This window comes from Nannospalax galili, unplaced genomic scaffold (genome assembly GCF_000622305.1).
Source record: "Nannospalax galili isolate Female #2095 unplaced genomic scaffold, S.galili_v1.0 scaffold1200, whole genome shotgun sequence".
Lineage (NCBI taxonomy): Eukaryota > Metazoa > Chordata > Mammalia > Rodentia > Spalacidae > Nannospalax > Nannospalax galili.
The window spans coordinates 654,144-668,999 of NW_008347131.1; the positions used below are offsets into that span (position 1 = coordinate 654,144).

General features: G+C 43.4%; 1 protein-coding gene across 1 annotated transcript in view; it reads left to right on the top strand.

Annotated features, from left to right (window-relative positions):
* Positions 1-304: 304 nt before the first annotated feature.
* The window catches only part of Ddb2 (damage specific DNA binding protein 2), a 24,607-nt gene continuing 10,055 nt past the window's right edge, over positions 305-14,856 (top strand). Inside the window, exons 1-3 of the mRNA XM_008843571.3 lie at positions 305-587; positions 2,028-2,161; positions 2,623-2,814. Coding sequence (XP_008841793.1) covers positions 461-587; positions 2,028-2,161; positions 2,623-2,814 — 453 coding nt within the window. The 5' untranslated portion in view covers positions 305-460. The remainder of the gene's footprint in view (positions 588-2,027; positions 2,162-2,622; positions 2,815-14,856) is intronic.

A 14,856-nucleotide genomic window follows, 5' to 3' on the forward strand; every position in this document is an offset into this window, starting at 1 on the left:
AGCTTCTAGCCACCAGCCCCGCCCTCCCCGGGGAACGGAACGCCTGGCAGGGCTGGTTCCACAAGTCACCAGGGCGGGGTATTTGAGGGGCGGGGCGTCCAGAGGGGGCGAGACGGTTCCTAGGAGGAAGGGTAGCTCGAGAGGCAGGGCATCCCGAGGGGGCGGGCTGGGCAGTCCTGGGGGCGGGGCATCAGGCGGGGCGGTCCCGAGTCCAGCGGGGCAATCCTGGGGGCGGGGCGGTCCCCAGGGGGCGGGCTGGGCAGCCCTGAGGGCGGGGCATCCCGAGGGGGCGGGGTGCGGCTAAACGCCTAGCGGCCTTGGTAGGTTTGGCGCGAAGATCTTTTAGCCGGCTAGCTACTTGCGCAGTTTGAACCTGCGTTCGTGGTCTCTGCTCAGAGGCTGTTCTGTCTTTGCTCCCTCATTTCGTGACGGGGCTTAATATCTGCACACTAAGTACGTCATGGCTCCCAAGAAACGTCCAGAAACCCAGAAGCCCCCCGACATTGCGGTACGCCTCAAGAGCAAGAGCGTCCCAAGTACCAGAGAGCTGGAGCCCGCGACCAAGAAGTTGTATGCGCTGAACCCCGGTACAGCCTGCGCTCTGCTTTAGCTTGCCCGTGGTTTGGGGTGCTCACGCTGGCGACTAGAGCGGGGGGCGGGGGAGCTTACGCCTGTGTTCGTGAGGCAGTCCCAGGGGGCTGACCCCCTCGGGCTATGATTTTATTCGGGGGCGGCTGGGTTCGAACCCCGGCTTCGAGGACGCAAAGCGAATTGTCTCTTCCTGAGCTTCGGCCTCAGACTGTTTCACCTGCCAGTCCATCCAGTCCACGGATAGCGGTGTTTACAGTTAGTCTCCTCCACCTCCGGGTCAGGTGATGGGAAGAAACAGAGCTCGTCACTGCAGACTTATGGACCCCACGTTCCTTTTTTGTTCCGGGATTTTTATACACCAGCTTCTGGTGACCCTACCTCGCCCATCCCTGTGTTGCTGGATGTCCATTGTCAGGATTGTTAGCTGTAGGTCCTTGGGTTTCAGCGGCCGGAGCCCGAGGGAAACTTCCCACCCTCCTTCTAGAAACTCCTTCTCAGGGGTTCCAAGGGCTCGAACCTGGAGCTAGAGATGTGGGGAGGGAATGAAGTGGTTTTTGTCCATGAGAAAGAAGGAAAGTTTTCCAGAGGAAGGACCCCAATCTTGGTGATCAGAGTTGATACACTCCCATTATAACTTGGTTTACCGCCTCAGAAGTAACCTAGTCAATTTAGAGCTTTTCTAAACTCTAGTGGGTTCTGGTTTCCACTCGTGTTAGTTGTGCATTACATTATTATTACCCCTTGTTCTGGATGCTTTATTTGTGCGTTTTGGGTTTTTTTTGAGATGGGATCTCACTATGTAGCGCTGGCTGGCCTGGAACTCGCTATGTAGACCAGGCTGGCCTCAGTCTCACAGAGCTCTGCTTGCCTCTGCCTCCTAAGTGCTGGGATTAAAGGACTGCATCCAGACTTGTTATATATATATATTCCTTCTATGTAACCTAGGCTGGCCTGGAATTCAAGATCTTTCTGCTGCAACCTTTTGAGTGCTGGGATTACAATCATGTGCTACCACACCAGGCTGCCTCTACATTACCCACTTTTAATATAGGATTAAACAGGCTTCTTTTCCTTAGCAATTTCTTCTATACTGTCCTGAAATTTTTTATTTTATACTGTATGTAATTTCAAAATTGTCCCTCGACTCCAACTAATTTTCCATCCCACACAGTGTAGTTTATTGTGTATCTCTTTGGCTTAGTTCTCAAGAACCCTGCAAGATCACATTTAGTGTTACTTCAAAATCACTGGAGGAGTATTTTGGAGAGGGTCAAATCTCTATTCCTTCTTTCTTTGGCTGAATGAGGCTAAACAGCCCCTGGAAAGACTTAGAAAGTGATGAGAAAGATTGACCATGCTGAGTGAATTAGCAAGAGGTTTCAGATGCAAACCTTTTCTGAGATGGTGGCGAGGAAAATGTGTGTTCTTCTTGACAGGTTCCAGCAGGAGATGTGACTCATGTTGCCTTTTGGCAGAGTTGGCTAACCTACAGGTCCCTTCACAGAGTAGTATCATCAGGGCTCTCCACCAGCAAAAATTGGGCAGAGTCACCTGGCCATCACTACAGCAGGTAAGGTGTTTCCTGTCTACAGTACTCAAAGGTCTGCATAAATTTTCATAGCTTCGTGCACATTCTAACTAAATGAATTGGTTCAGCAGATTGTCAAGAGTGGTCATGTCACCCCAGCCATGCTGACTAGGCTACTGGACATGCAGTCTAGGAGAAAAGTTTAACTCTGTGAACATCTTGGCTGGAATGCATTCTGCCCATTAACTTCTAGCCCTGACTATCCTCAAACTCACAGAAATCTGTCTGCCTCTGCCTCCACCTCCCAAGTGCTGAGATTAAAGGTGTGTGACACCACATCCAGCCGAATTGCAGATATTTCATGCACAAGGCCCAGAAGCTTTCCTTTGGTGGGAGGACTTGGCCTTAGGGCTCATCTTTGAAGGAGCTAGAGACTGACATTTTACTCAGGAACTAAGTTTTAATTCAACTAATTCCATTTAATTCTTTTTTCTCTTTATTAGGGTCTCCAAAAGTCCTTTTTGCAGTCTCTGGCTTCTTACCAGGTATTCCAAAGAGTTGCCCCCTTTGACAGGCGGGCTACATCCTTGGCCTGGCACCCAACTCATCCCAGCACCCTGGCTGTGGGCTCCAAAGGGGGAGATATCTTGCTCTGGAACTTTGGCATAAAGGACAAACCCACCTTCATTAAAGGGGTAAGTGGTTCAGGTGCCAGAAGATAGTGCTAAAGAACCATTTATTGGAGGAATGAAAGGAATGTTGCCATCCAGTAACAAGGTGGTTGGGAAAAAAATAACTGAGTATTTTCAAACTGAGAAATAGTTAACAAAACTGAAAAATTTTTTTGAATGCTGGCTTTTGAAATATTAGAAAGTATAGATTAGTAATCACCCAGAGTCTGTATCCCTTCTTACTTACTTACTTTATTTTTTTATTGCCTTCATTGCCTTCTTGAGGCAGGGTCTCCCTGTAGCCCCACCTGGCCTGGAACTCATTATGTAGATCAGGCTGGCCTTGAACTCAATGAGATCTGCTTGCAAGTGCTGGGACTAAAGGCATACACCAGCATGCCTAACCTCCCTTCTTCCTTTAAAAAATAAAATCAGAATTTTATTATTAACACATAATTTATCTTATGTGTTTGCCTTTATGTATGTAAGTATACCATGTGCATGCAGTGCTCATAGAAGCCAGAAGAGGGTGTTGAAGCCCCTGGAATTCTGGAGTGTTAGTTGCTGGATGGGTGCTGGGATGCATACACAGGTGCTCTTGACTGCTGAGCCATCTTTCCAGCTTTCCTTCTTAACCTCATCTTCTGTTGTTCCTGTGTTAGCTTTTCATCACTGTGACAATACCTGAGAGAAATAATTTAAAGGAAGGACTTATATTGTCAGTTTTAGAGGTTTCAGTACATGCTGTCTGGCTCTTTTTTTCTGGGCATCTGGTAAGTCAGTAGTACATCATGGTAGAAGGAGATGGGATAGCAAAACTGCTTACCTCATGGCAGTCAGAAAGCAGAGAGACATAGACTCTAAAGGGCCAGAGCAAGCAGTATCCTTAAAATAAATGTCTGCAGTGACCTACTTCCTCCAGCTAGACCCCATCTCCTTCTAGCCCATCCTAGTATGAACCCATCCATAGGTTAAAACACTCATGAAGTTAGCACCTTCATGATGCAGTCCCCTTTCAGTAGTGACATCAGCTGGGGACCAAACCTTCAATACATGAGTCTTTTGAGGGCATGATAAATACCCAAACCGTATACTTCCTGTGGTTCAGCTACTTCTGTTCCTGAAATAAACTTTGTGTTTGTTTTTCCCTTTGGCTGGAATGCTTTTCCATGGTTTTCTCATGGTTTACTCTCTTAGGGTTCAGGTCTCTGCTTGATCTTCCTTTTTTTAAAAAAATATTTTATTTATTTATTTATTTATTATTTTGGTCTTTTTGAGACAGGGTCTCCCTGTAGCCCCAGCTGACCTGGAACTCTCTATGTAGACCAGGCTGGCCTCAAACTCACAGAGATCCTCCTGCCTCTGCCTCCTGAGTGCTGGGATTAAAGGCATGCGCCACCATGCCTGACCTTATTTATTTATGTTTATTTTACGTGTATGCATGTATTGCCTGCATGTAGGTAAGTGCACTCATGTTGTGCAATGCCAGCGGAGAACAGAAGAGACTGTCAGATTCTGTGGAACTGGAATTACAGACAGTTGTTAGCTGCCATGTGGGTGTTGGAATTTGAACCGGGGTCTTCTGCAAGAACAGTCAGTGTTCTTAACCACTGAGCCATCTCTCCAGCCCCTTGATCTTCCTTTTTAAAGAGGTTTTTGCTACCTCTTCTAGGCAGAAAGTCGCCCCATCCCATTCACTTCATAGATCATTGCCCTGCTTCAAGATGTGTATCAGTATCTGACATATTGTTTCTCTGTGTCTGTTTTCCCCATTATTTAGGCTCTGTGATGGCAGGGACCTTGTCTTCTGGTTCATTACCATGTCCTCAGGGCCTGGAACAGTCTTTGGCCTAGAGTAGCTGTTTTGTATTGAATGAATGAGAGCTTAAAGTTCAGTGGATAAATAGGATATATAAATACAAGATCACTAACAATGCAGATGCTAAGTGTTCTAGAACACAAAAGGAGAACCTCTGTGAATTAGGATTGATGGAGACAGCTTCATGAATGAGTGAAGAAAATTTAAAAAATAGGGAGAGGATGAGGAAAAACAGTGTGTGTTCAGACAGGGTTTGGCATCTTTTTTTTCTTATTTTATTTATTATTTTTATTTTATGTGTATGAGTGTATTACCTGCATGTGTGTTAGTGCACCCATGTTGTGCAGTGCCCACAGAAGACAGAAGATGACATTGGATCCCCTGGAACTGGAGCTACAGACAGTTGTTAGCTGCCATGTGGGTGCTGGGATTTGAACCTGGGTCTTCTGCAAGAATAGCTTAAGAACTGCTAAGCCATCTCTCCAGCCCCTTGGCATAATTTTTACTTGTTTTGTTATTTTTTTTCCTCCATGCTTCACTTGTTAGGACTAGAAGACAAATATTTTTTCCTAAGTTTTTATTTATTATTTTAATTTTATGTGTATGAGTGTATTGTCTGCATGTATGTAAGTGCACCCATGACATGCATCAGAGGTCAGAAAAGGGTGGTAGATCCCCTGGAACTGGAGTTACAGACGGCGGTTAGCTGCCATATGGATGCTAGGATCCAAACCCAGGTCCTCTGCAAGAGTAGTTAGTGGTCTTGACTGCTGAGCCATCTCTCCAGCCCCCAGAAGGCAAATCTTTAACCTACCATGGAACTATACCCCCAGTCCCCTTAGGTTTTGGTGGTTGTTACTTGTTTTTCTTTCTTTTTTTTTTTTTTTTAAATCAGAATCTCATGTAATTCAGGCTGACCTCAAACTTTCTATTTAACTGAAGGAGCTTTTAATTCCTTCTCCTCCTACCTCCACTTCCCAAGTGTGGAAACTAGAGGTTTGTGCCACATGCCTACCCAGTGCCCTTAGGGATGATCTAAAATGTGCTAGTGTTTAAATTCAGGTACTGAGGAGTGTGTTGGCCCTTGCAGTACCTTTACCTTGCCCAGTTGGTCACTGACACTGGAGAGCTTACTATAAAAAGTGACATGCTAGTTTGGAGCACAAGTCAAAAATTCAGTAGACCTCAAGACGCTAAATAGGTTTGGAGAAACAAAAGATGTATGATGGTAGGTCAGTGGTAAAGAGCTAATTTTCATGCAGTAATATAACTCCTACTTTTTTTTTGTCTTTTTGAGACAGGTTCTCCTTGTAGCCCCAGCTGTCCTGGAACTCACTATGTAGATCAGGCTGGCCTTGAATTCACAGAGATCCACCTGCCTCTGCCTCCCGAGTGCTGGGGTTAAAGGCATGCGCCACCACGTCCGGCTAACTCCTACATTTTTAAAAAATTATTTTGACTTTATCTGTATGCCTGCATGTAGGTAAGTGTACCCATGTTATGCAATGCCCTTGGAGGTCAGAAGAGGCTATCAGATCCCCTGGGACTGGAATTACGGACAGTTGTTAGCTGCCATGTGGGTGCTGGGATTCAAACCCGGGTCTTCTGCAAGAATAACCAGTGTTCTTAACAGCTGAGCCATCTCCCTAGCCCCTAACTCCTACATGTTTAGATATGATTTTTTTTTCAAATAAAGCCTAAAATCTTGTCTTATTTGTACATGAACATCCTGATTTTGTATATGGGTGGTCTGTGTATTGTGTGGCTTTTGTTGTTGTTGTTTTGAGATCAGATCTTGCTACATAGTCCAGACTGGCCTTGAATTCCTATGTAGTCCAGGCTGGCCTTGAATTCCCTATGTAGTCCAGGTTGGCCTTGAATTTCCTGTGTAGTCCAGGCTGGCCTTGAATTTGTTCTTCTCCTACCTCTTTCTTTAAAAGAATTATAAAATGGACATGACATAAAACTTACCATTTTTTTTTCTTTTTGAGACAGGGTCTCCCTGTAGCACCCCGCTGCCCTGGAACTTACTATGTAGACCAGGCTGGCCTTGAACTCGCAAAGATCTGCCTGCCTCTGCCTCCCGAGTGCTGGGATTAAAGGCATGCACCACCACGCCCAGCTTTAGAACTTTTTTTTTAGACAGGGTCTCACTATGTAGCCCTGACTGGTCTGAAACTTGCTATATAGACCAGGCTGGCCTCAAACTCTCAGAGGTCCACCATCCTCAACCTCCTAAGTGCTTGAATTAAAGACTTGCACCACCATACCTGGCTAGTCTTTAGAACTTTTGAATGTTGGGGCTAAATTAAGCCCACGAGGCAGGAGAGTTGGCTCAGCAGTTAAGAGCACTGGCTGCTCTTAAAGAGGACCCAGGTCAGGTTCCTATCACCCACATGGCAGCTAATAGCTGTCTGCAATTCCAGTTCCAGGGAAGCCAACACCCTCTTTTGGCTTCCACCGGCACTCAAATACATGTAGGGAAAACACTCATACACCTAAAAGAAAGTTAACCACACATCTGAGCTTTATTACACTTGAGCTTACCATTTTTCCAACTTAAGTTTAGAGTTGGAGGAGATGAGATTAAGTTTCAGATAAGGTGCCTTGTAAATGGAAGGCTTTGGGAAGCAGCTCATCAGAAAAGGCCAAGTTAGACAGGCATGGGAGGCTAGGATTCAAGGTATGAGATGGGTGTCAAGAAAACAAGTGCCAGAAGTTGGAAGGAGCCAGAGGTGCACTAACCTTGGAGTTTGATAGGTTTCCTGACCGCCTAACAAGGTAGCTAATAAAGCAGGTGACCACTACTAGGAGGGGGACTTTAAGTTGAAGCCAAGCCAGAAAAGAGTTCTGGCAGGAGATTTTTTTTCCCCCCATGGGACTAGAGAAGTGGTTAAAACTGGAGTTGGTTAAGAAGTCTAGGATATTCTAGGGGAACAGCATCCTCACTAAAAGGAGAATTTCAGCTGCTTTTGATTCCATCACCTTCTTTGCAGAGGAGAGTACTGTGCTGAAAGGCTACTACATCCCTAGCCCACTGCATCACCTTTTATTATACATGTGTGGAGCAAAAGTTTTCTTGCACTAGGGGAGACTGGTTTGAGCATTTGAATTATGTGCCTTGCAGGGAGCTGGCTTGGAGCAGAGGAAAGGTATGCTGGTCAGGAGAACTATTTGTTTTCTCTCAGATGCGAAAAAAAGTTGATCTGAGAACAGTTACTGGGGGAGCATCAGTGCTGTGTTTCCTTACTTTAGTCATCTGACCTTGGCTCTGATCTTGGCAGCTTTCAAGACCCGTGGTTAAGGAATACACATTACACTTTCAAAATGAAGAACTTCTGTTGTATTCCCATAAAATGTATGCCTATCACAGAATTCAAGCAAAAGAAGTTTAAAGAATAAAGTAAATATGATCCACAATCTCCATTTTCAATATTTCTCTGTGCATATATACAGTGTTACACACATCCATTTTTCTGTTTTCAGTATTAGCACATAAACAGTCTATCACAGAGTGTTGTAGTTAACTTATGTTAAATATTCCTCCAGTATGTCATATCATACTAGTAACCCAGATTGGCCTTGAACTCACTATGTAGCTGAGGATGACCTTGAATTCCTGATCCTCCTGCCTAATCTGGGACTACAGGCATGTATCACCAGCCTGGCTCTGTAATCCATCCCTCCCTTTCTTTTCCCTGTCCTTTCCTTCTTTCTTTTTTTTGTAATTCCTTTGGTTTTAGTATCAGTATAATACTGACCTCATAAAATGAGTTGGCAAGTATTCCCTCTGCTTCTGTTTTCTGGAATTTGTAGAATTGATATTCTTTCTTCTTTTATTCTCCATGTGTGTGTCTGTGTGTCTGTGTATATCTGTGTGTAGTATCTGTGTGTGTACATATGCATATGGGTACATAGGTGTTTATACATATGTATGTGTAGAGGCCTGAAATCAACATTGGGTGTTTTCCTTAGTCACTCTCCACCTTTTTAAAAAATGATTTGTGTGTGGCTGGAGAGATAGCTTGGCAGTTAAGAGCACTGATTGCTCTTGAAGAGGACCCAGGTTCGATTTCCAGCACCCACATGGTGCTAACAATGATCTGTAATTTCAGTTCCAGGGGATCTAATGCCCTCTTCTGACCTCTGCAGGCATTACACAACAGAGGTGCACTTACAGGTATACATGCAATACAGTATACACATAAAATAAAAATAATAAATAAAATATTTAAAAAATTGAGCCAGGCATGGTGGCACATACCTTTAATCCCAGCACTTGGGAGGCAGAGGCAGGTGGGTCTGTGTGAGTTCAAAGCCAGCCTGGTTTACATAGTGAGTTCCAGGACAGCTGGGGCTACAAGGAGACCCTGTCTCAAAAAGACCAAAAAAAAATTTTTTTTTTAATTTAAATTGATTTGTATATTTTTAATGTGTGTGAATGTTTGGCCTGCATGTATTTATGTGTGCCAAATGTGTGCCTGGTGCCCAAGGAGGCCAGAAGAGGGTGCTGAGGTTCCCTGGAATTGGAGTTATAGACAGTTGTGGGTGCTGTGAGTTGAACCCAGCTCACAAAAAGCAGCGAATGTTCTTAACCAGTGAGCCATCTCTCCAGCTCCTCCATCTTATTTTTTGATTCAGAGTCTCTCATTGAACTTGGAGCTCAACAATTGGACCAGACTAGCTGACCAGCCTGTCTCTGCCTCCCTGGCACTCCGGTTACAGACATATGCTATTGCCATGCTTAGCTTTTTACCAGGTACTGGTAATCTGAACTCCATCCTCATACTTGAACTGACTGAGCCATCTCTCCAACCCTCCGTGATTTTTTTTGTAGAATTCATTAGCAAAGTCATTTATGCCTGTAGTTTTTTTTTCTTTTTGGTTTCTAAAAAATATTTATTTTTATTTCTAATTATATGTATGTGTTGTGTCTATATGTACATGTCAGATCCCCTGGAGCTGGACTTCTGAGGGATTGGGACCTACCCAATGTGGTTGGGAACTGAATTTGGGTCCTCTGTAAGAGCAGTATGTACTCTTAACCACTGAGCTATCTCTCCAGCCCCCTTTTTATTTTTTAAAAAATTACATTTATTTAAATTTTAAAATTTATTTTTTAAATATTTTATTTATAAAAATATTTTATTTTTTTTATGTGTATGAGTGTATTGCCTGCATGTATGTGAGTGCACCCATGTCGTGCAATGCTGCTGAGGTCAGAAGAGGGCTTTGGATTCCCCTGGAACTGGAGTTAAGGATGGTTCGATTTTATTTTAATTTTATGTGAATTATGAGTGTGTTGCCTTCACGTGTATAATTGTACCACATTCATAGAGTGCCTGTGGAGGCCAGAGATGGTGTTGGATTCCCTGGAACTGGAGTTAATGAACAGTTGTTAGTCACCCTGTGGATGCTGGGAACTGAACCCAGGTCCTCTGCAAGAGCAGCCAGTGCACTTAACTGGTGAACTATCTCTCCAGCCCTGTTTTTAATAATATTTTTACTGAGAGCTGGGCATGGTGGCACACACCTTTAATCCCAGCACTCGGGAGGCAGAGGCAGGCAGATCTTTGTGAATTCAAGGCCAGCCTGGTCTAATTAGTGAGTTCCAGACCAGCTGGGGCTACAGGGAAACCCTGTCTCAAAAAGACAAAATAATAATAATAATAATTTCTTTATTGAGGTATAATTGATATTCAGTAAACTGCAGTGTTCGATAAGTTTTGGCATGTATATACAACTGTGAAACCATCACCACAATTAAAAAATAAGGTCTCTATTTGTCATACCCACAAATTTCCTAATGCTCTTTCATAATCGATTCCTCTCTCTCCTTGGTCCTGTCCTTGGAAATTACTTTCTGCTTCCTTTCCCTATCGATTAACTTGTATTTTCTTGATTTTCATATAATGAATCATAGAGTATATGCTCTATTTGATTTTTGGTGTAGCTGCTTTTACTCAGTCTAATTATTTGAGATGCAGCTACATTTTTATTATCCATAGTTTGTTTTCTTTCTGGATAGTGTTCCATTATAATGATGCAGTACAGTTTATCCATTTACCTGTTGAAGAATGTTTGGATTTTCTCCAGTGTTTTACTACTACAAATAAAATTACTATGAACAGACTGAGTTTGTTATGGTGCACACCTTTAATCCCAGCACTCAGAAGGCAGAGGCAGGTGGATCTCTGAATTCGAGAGCCAGTCTGGTGGTCTACAGGGTGGCCTTGAACTCATAATCTTGAACCAGCTTTAGGGTTGGAATCTTTTTTTTTTTTAAGTCATTTTTTTGTTATGTGTAGGTTAGTGCACCCATGTCATGCAGTGCCCACAGAGGTCAGAAGAGGGTGTTGGCTCCCCTGGAACTGAAGTTACAGACAGTTGTTAGCTGCCATGTGGGTGCTTGGAATTGAACCTGGGTCCTCTACAAGAGTAACCAGTGCTCTTAACCTTTTTTTTTTTTTTTTTTTTTTTTGAGACAGGGTCTTCCTGTAGCCCTAGCTGGTCTGAAACTCTCTATGTAGACCAGGCTGGCCTCGAACTCACAGAGATCCACGTGCTTCTGCCTCCAGAGTGCTGGGATTAAAGGTGAGTGCCATCAAGCCTGGCTAGGGTGGGAATCGTTCTGTGCATTCTAAGCATGTACTGTGCCATTGAGCTACATCACCAACCCCAGCAATATTTTCAAAAAATATTTGTTATTTTTATGTGTATGAGTGTATTGTCGGCATGTATGAAAGTGCAGCTGTGTTGTGCAGTCCCTGCGGAGGTCAGAAGAGGGCATCTGATCCCCTTGAACTGGAATTACAGATGGTTGTTAGCCACCATATGGGTGCTGGGAACTGAACCCAGGTCCTCTGCAAGAGCAGCCAGTGCTCTTAACCACTGAGCCATCTTTCTGGCCCACCCCCAGCAATATTTTTGAAGTGTAGAAAACATTTCTATTTGCCCATATACTGTCACCTTAAGTATGCTTCATTATTTCCTGTGATACAGATTTCTTCTAGAAAACATTTTCCTCTGCCTAAAGAAATTCCTTTTTAATATTTCTTATAGATTAGTTGGTGATCAATTCCTTCCATTTCTATTTGTCTAAAAGAGAATTTTGCCTTTATTTTCAAGAAAGATGTTTTTCACTAAATAAAGAATTTTAGGGCTGGAGAGATGGCTCAGAGGTTAAGAACACTGACTGCTCTTGCAGAAGACCCGGGTTTGAATCCCAACACCCACATGGCAGCTAACAACTGTCTGTAACTCCAGTCCCAGGGGATATGACAGCCTCTTTTGACCTCTGAGGGCATTGCACAATACAGGTGTACTTACCTACATGCAGGCAATACACACAAACACATAAATCAAAAAATAAATAAATAAAATTTAAAAAAAAAGAATTTTAGGGGCTGGAGAGATGGCTGAGCAGTTAAGAGCATTGGTTGTTCTTGCAGAAGATCTGGGTTTGAATCCCAGAACCCACCTGGTGGCTAACAACCGTTCATAACTCCAGTTCCAGGGGATCTGAAGCCCTCTTCTGTCCTCCATGGACACTGCACAACATAGGTACACTTACATACATGTAGGCATAACATTCATACACATAAAAAAAAGTTAAAAATGCATATATAGAATTTTAGCTCCACAATTTTTAGGAAATTATTATTATTTTTTTTTCATCTTTTTGAGACAGGGTCTCCCTGTAGCCCCAGCTGTCCTGGAACTTACTATGTAGACCAGGGTGTCCTGGAACTCACAGAGATCCACCGGCTTCTGCCTCCCAAGTGCTGGGATTAAAGGCGTGTGCCACCACGCCCAGCTAGGAAATTAATTTTAAAAAAGCTTTTAAAAATTTGGTGTGGGGCTGGAGAGATGGTTCAGCCATTAAGAACACTGGTGGTTCTTGCAAAAGACCGGGGTTCAAATCCCAGAACCCACATGGCAGCTAACAACTGTTTGTAACTCTAGTCCCAGGGGATCCGACAGCCTCTTCTGACCTCTTCAGGCATTGTATGACACTGGTGCACCTACCTACATGCAGGCAATACACGCATAACACATGAAATAAAAAAAAACAAGACAGGTGTGGTGGTGCACGCCTTTAATCCCAGCACTGGAGGCAGAGGCAGGCCTGATCTACAGAGTGAGTTCCAGGTAGCTGGAGCTACAGGGAGACCCTGTCTCAAAAAAAAAAAAAAAAAAAAGCTTTTTACATTTATTTTGTGAGTGTGTGTGTGTGTATGCGCGTGTGGAATCAGAGAACAACTTGTAGGAGTCAGTTCTCTTCTACCATGTGGTGTCAGGCTTGACAGTAAGTGCCCTTACCCACTGAGTCATCTTGATGGCCCCCCAATTAATTTTTAATTGACGAATAAAAACTTGGTATAATTATAGTACAATGTGTTATTGGTTCAGTTTTTCTTTCAGTACTTCCAAGATGCTTTCTTTTTAAAGATTATTTATCATTTTTGTTTGTTTGAGACAGGGTCTCCTTGTAGCTCCAACTGGCTTTGAACTTGTTATGCAGATCAAACTGGCCTCAATCTTACAGAGACCACCTGCCTCTGCCTCTGCCTCCTGAGTGCTGGGATTAAAGGCATATGCTACCAACCTGGCTCTATTTTTATTATTAAAAAATATTTTATTATTGGGTTGGAGAGATGGCTCAGCAGTTAAGAACACTGTTCTTGCAGAAGACCCGGGTTGAATCCCAGGACCCATATGGCAGCTAACAACTGTTTGTAACTCCAGTTCCAGGGGCTCCAACAGCCTCTTCTGTCCTCTTTGGGCATTGCATGACATGGGTGCACTTACGTACATGCAAGCATAACACTCCTACACATAAAATAAAAATAATAATTTTTTAAATTTTTATTATTTTTAATTATGTGTATGAAGGGGGGTCTGTGCACATCAGTGTAGGTGCCTGTGGGGGCAAGAGGCATCAGATTATCCTGGAGCCTGGAGTTACAGGCAGTTGTCAGCCTCCCTATGTGAATGCTGGGAATTGAACTTGGGTCCTCTTGAAGAGCAACAAGTGCTCTTAACTGCAAAGCCATCTCTCCAGCCCCTTATTTTTATTATTTTTAAATTAGGTATGGGAACTGGAGAAATGGCTCCACAGCTAAGAGCACTTGCTTCTCTTCTAGAGGACCCAGGTAGGATTTCCAGCACCCACATGGCAGCTAACAACCATCAGTAATGCCAGTTCCAGGGGATCCAGCACCCTCTTCTGGCCTCTGTGGGCTTTGCATGACACAGGTGCACTTGCATACAGGCAGAACACTCATACACATAAAAATTTAAAAATAAACTTTAAAAATTAAAGAAATAAATTATCTTATATGTGTGCATTTTTGTATGGTTATAATGCACACGAATGGAAGTGCTTGAGGGGTCCAAAAGAGCAGCAGATCTGGAGCTGGAGTGATAGGTGGTTGTGAGTTACCCAGCGTGATTGCTGGGAGCCAAACTCTGGTCCTCTCCAAGTACAGTATGTGCTTTGGATCATGGAGCCACCACTCCAGTCTCTTCAAAGATGCTTCCTGATGAGAAATTTGCTATCATCCTCTCTGCTCTCTATATGATTTTTTTCTGGTTCCTTAAAAAAAAATTATGTAAACCAGGCATGATGACATACGTAATGGGAGGTGAAGGTAAGAGGATCAAAGGTTCAAGGCCAGCCTGAGCTATGTGAGACTGTCTCAAAAAAGTAAAAAGGGCCAGGCGTGGTGGCCCATGCCTTTAATTCCAGCACTTGGGAGGCAGAGGCAGGTGGATCTTTGTGAGTTCGAGGCCAGGCTGGTCTACATAGTGAGTTCTAGGACAGCTGGGGCTACAGGGAGACCCTGTCTCAAAAAAAAAAAAAAGAAAAGAAAAGTAAAAAGGAGGGCCTGGAGAGATGATTCAGCAGTTAAGAGCACTTTCTACTCTTCTAGTGAACCCAAGTTCAGTTTCCGGCACAGACATGGTGGCTCCTAGCCACTTACAACTGCAGCTCCAGCTCCAGAGATTCCATCTGGCCTCTTTGGCCCTTTCGCCCCCCATGCACACACAAATCTTTTTTTTTTTTTTTTTTTTAAGGCTTCAAGTACAAAAACCTGCCTCCAAACAACAAAAGTCCTTTCATTCTGGATGATAAGATTATAGATCGTTCTGAGGATTTTCCTGAATTTATTTCTGGTGTTTTTAAATATTTTATTTTTAAAAATATTTATCTTTTAATTTAAAATTTTTTTAATATAAATAAA